The sequence below is a fragment of the Lactuca serriola genome, chromosome 6 (genome assembly GCF_051521515.1).
Source record: "Lactuca serriola cultivar US96UC23 chromosome 6, Lser_US96UC23_V15, whole genome shotgun sequence".
In the NCBI taxonomy this organism is placed as follows: domain Eukaryota; kingdom Viridiplantae; phylum Streptophyta; class Magnoliopsida; order Asterales; family Asteraceae; genus Lactuca; species Lactuca serriola.
Genome location: NC_136413.1, coordinates 126342185 through 126345070, shown reverse-complemented (window position 1 = coordinate 126345070; position 2886 = coordinate 126342185). Strand labels below are relative to the sequence as shown.

The 2886-nt window shown below is 33.4% G+C and overlaps 1 protein-coding gene across 1 annotated transcript; it reads right to left on the bottom strand.

The window, feature by feature from the left end:
* Window positions 1-876: 876 nt before the first annotated feature.
* Window positions 877-2503, bottom strand: LOC145056770 (bifunctional pinoresinol-lariciresinol reductase 2-like). Its single transcript, XM_079004492.1, has 4 exons — window positions 2088-2503; window positions 1738-1978; window positions 1439-1642; window positions 877-1269 (listed from the first exon to the last, which is right to left on the bottom strand). The coding sequence occupies exons 1-4, from the start codon at window positions 2418-2420 to the stop codon at window positions 1106-1108; spliced, it is 942 nt and encodes a 313-aa protein (XP_078860618.1). The 5' UTR covers window positions 2421-2503; the 3' UTR covers window positions 877-1105.
* Window positions 2504-2886: the final 383 nt, after the last annotated feature.

Sequence of the window (2886 nt, the reverse complement as noted above, 5' to 3'; positions counted from 1 at the left end):
ATATGCACACATGCATTTTATGTGAATGGTCTTTGTTAATTATTTTTTTTTTTAATTTTTTTGTGAATTTCACATTTGAATCTTAAAAGATACAATCAAATGTAAATATCATATTATATAATCACATTTGAATATATATATATATATATATATATATATATATATATATATATATATATATATATATATAAAAGCGCACATTTTTACCTTGTCTTTTGTGCTCACCTTCAAAATCTACTAGACAACCCTACAAATTGTTAATCAAACATTCACATAGATTACTTTCAATTAATTAACTTGAACTCAGAATGCTATACATAATTTATTCTTCGCAAAGAACAAAGATTGGGGGAGTGGTTCACTAAACCACCTTCGCTATAAATCGCTACACTGCTTAGGGAGAGCTCGCCAATGAGCTAACGAGAGGAGAGATAAAGTGCATAGCTGAGTTTTTATTGGTTGTATCATTTAATTTTTTTTTTTATAAAATAAACCTTATTAAAATAACAAACCTCCACTCATTACCGTTTTACAACTTAAGTGGCTTCGAAAACTCCTATGTGTGGCTTCAAAAAAATACCATGTGACAAAGTCTTAAAGGTCTTATATCACTTCCTTCGGTCTAAGAATATATAAGAGCATCCAAAATGCATAGTTAATAGAAGAGGTGAATGAGGTGACGTGTCTAATTGACATTCAATAAATTAAATTCTATCGTTATGAAATGCTATGTTGGAATTTAGTGGATATATATAGAGAGTTCAATGACCATTGAACTTTTCAATGAAGAAAAAAAAAACTTTTTAACTATTAAAAACATATTCCATTAGAACTTTATAGAATTTAATGCACGAAAAAGAAAATTAATACAAAATATAAAAAATAAAATGATTTATCAATCATTAAAGTCTAATAAACATAATGAACTAAAAAAGAACTTGTGAATTAAAGATCCGTGAGTCATCAACACCAATCAATTTCTAATATTTTGTTTTATGTAAAAACAGTCCCAACTCACACTTTTTGGACTTGTTCCAAGCTCACACATAATAACATAGCAAAACAACATATATTTGCATCAAATTCAGATATACGAGTCCTTCATTCAAAGGTATTGCTTGAGGTAGTCCGCAACTTTGGTGTATTTGATGTCAGGGTAGAGAGCACAAGCCTCTTCAGCACCATCTCCAATCTCGAAATTTGTAAGACAGCCTTCGTAAAACACATGGTAGTAATGAGTTAGCCCCACCTGCTCCGCATATCCTTGACCTGTGTATATCCAACACATTTACAAACCATTTCAGTAACTAAAGAGACTCTTGATCAATGATCATCCATGACCATGAATTATTACAACTCGATTAAAGCATGCATGCAAGAAATATTAATGGAAGTGGAATATGGGATAGAGTATGCGTGAGTCATGTGAGTGTGTCACCTCGCATGATATTGAGAAAGTCTTGCTCGGAAAGTGATGATTTTTCGAGTTGTTTTCCGATGAGTTTTTCCCAGAGTTCCACAACTTCTCTCTGCGAAAGAATGTTTTCCGAAGGTCTTATGTAGACTGTCTTATTACATGTTCGTGGATCGTTTATGGTTCTGATTGTATACGCAGCTATGTCATCTTCATCAACAAATATCGCTACACAAACACAATATCGATTCCTTTTATTAACATTTAAACACACACACACACACAAATTAACACATATAGATGCCGAAGTTATTATAACGTACACTTTTTATTTCCATCTCCAAGCAAGAGGACGGATTCCCTCGAAGGAAGAATATGACCAGGTTGACATAACCCACCAACCATATAACCCGCAAAGCAATTTGCAGATACGTAGGTGAAAGGGATCCCAGCATCTTCAATGGCTTTTCTCACCACCATTTTGTCATCGAAGGTCACTCTCCCTGGTTCCAATGCATCTGCCATTCTTGCTGGATCAGTACCAAACTCCGATGGCAAGAATCTCTGTAACATATATTATCGACGTTATGTCATAGATAGATAGATATTTGGTAAAAACTTCTGGAAAAAAGTTTAAAAAGTAATGATATGATGACTTATATACAGTATATACCTTGATGTTTCCAGCCTCTTTGATGGCGTCAACAAGTTTGAGCTGAAGGAGGATTTGATGGCTACGGATATGAACACCGGATACTGCACATATCACCACATCTACTTGCTTCAAGGCTTCAACAAGGCTTCGATGATCACTGAATGAACCAGTGACGAGATGGGCTCCTTGCTTCTTGAAAGATAGCAGCATCTGGATTTTTTCGATGTCAACTCCGATCTCCGGTCGCCGGAGAACGTATGTCTCGTGGCCTTGGTGTAAACTGGCGTTTACGAGCCTCTTCCCTAAGTATCCTGTTGCCCCAATGATCAAGACTTTACTCTTTAACCCCATTTGTGTGTGTGTTTGTGTGTTTTGTGTGTTTATTCAATGAGATTATCGAAGACCCTATATATAATTAAGTGTTGAAGCCTTGTAATTTGTCTCTGAGTTGTTCTTCAGGAGGCCTACCACACCCACACAGGCTATTTTTGTTGTAACTTAAAGGTTGGTGTGACGATCTTTGTACATACTCAAAGCAGATCACGTGATGCACAAAATCTAGTGTAAAATAATATGGGAAATAAATAAATATTTATTTATTTAATTCCTTATATCAAATTTTTGATTTTTTTTTTCTATTAAAATAGTGATCTTTGTATATCTTTCCATGTTATAAACATATGGTATAAATCGCATTGAATACTGAGTTATTGACTAATTAATTAATTTAATTAGATTTTAATAATGTTTTAACTTATTGTTTAGTAGTTTTGGACAATTTACCATTTAAAAAAATATGTGATGTTTTCATTTAAGA

Bases quoted from the DNA above. Each gene is read 5' to 3' on its own strand.
- LOC145056770 (XM_079004492.1), bottom strand. From the start codon at position 2,420: ATGGGGTTAAAGAGTAAAGTCTTGATCATTGGGGCAACAGGATACTTA. The intron at 1,979-2,087 runs GTATATACTGTA...TATATGTTACAG, and splicing joins AAGAGGCTGGAAACATCAAG to AGATTCTTGCCATCGGAGTT. The intron at 1,643-1,737 runs GTACGTTATAAT...GTGTTTGTGTAG, and splicing joins TGGAGATGGAAATAAAAAGT to CGATATTTGTTGATGAAGAT.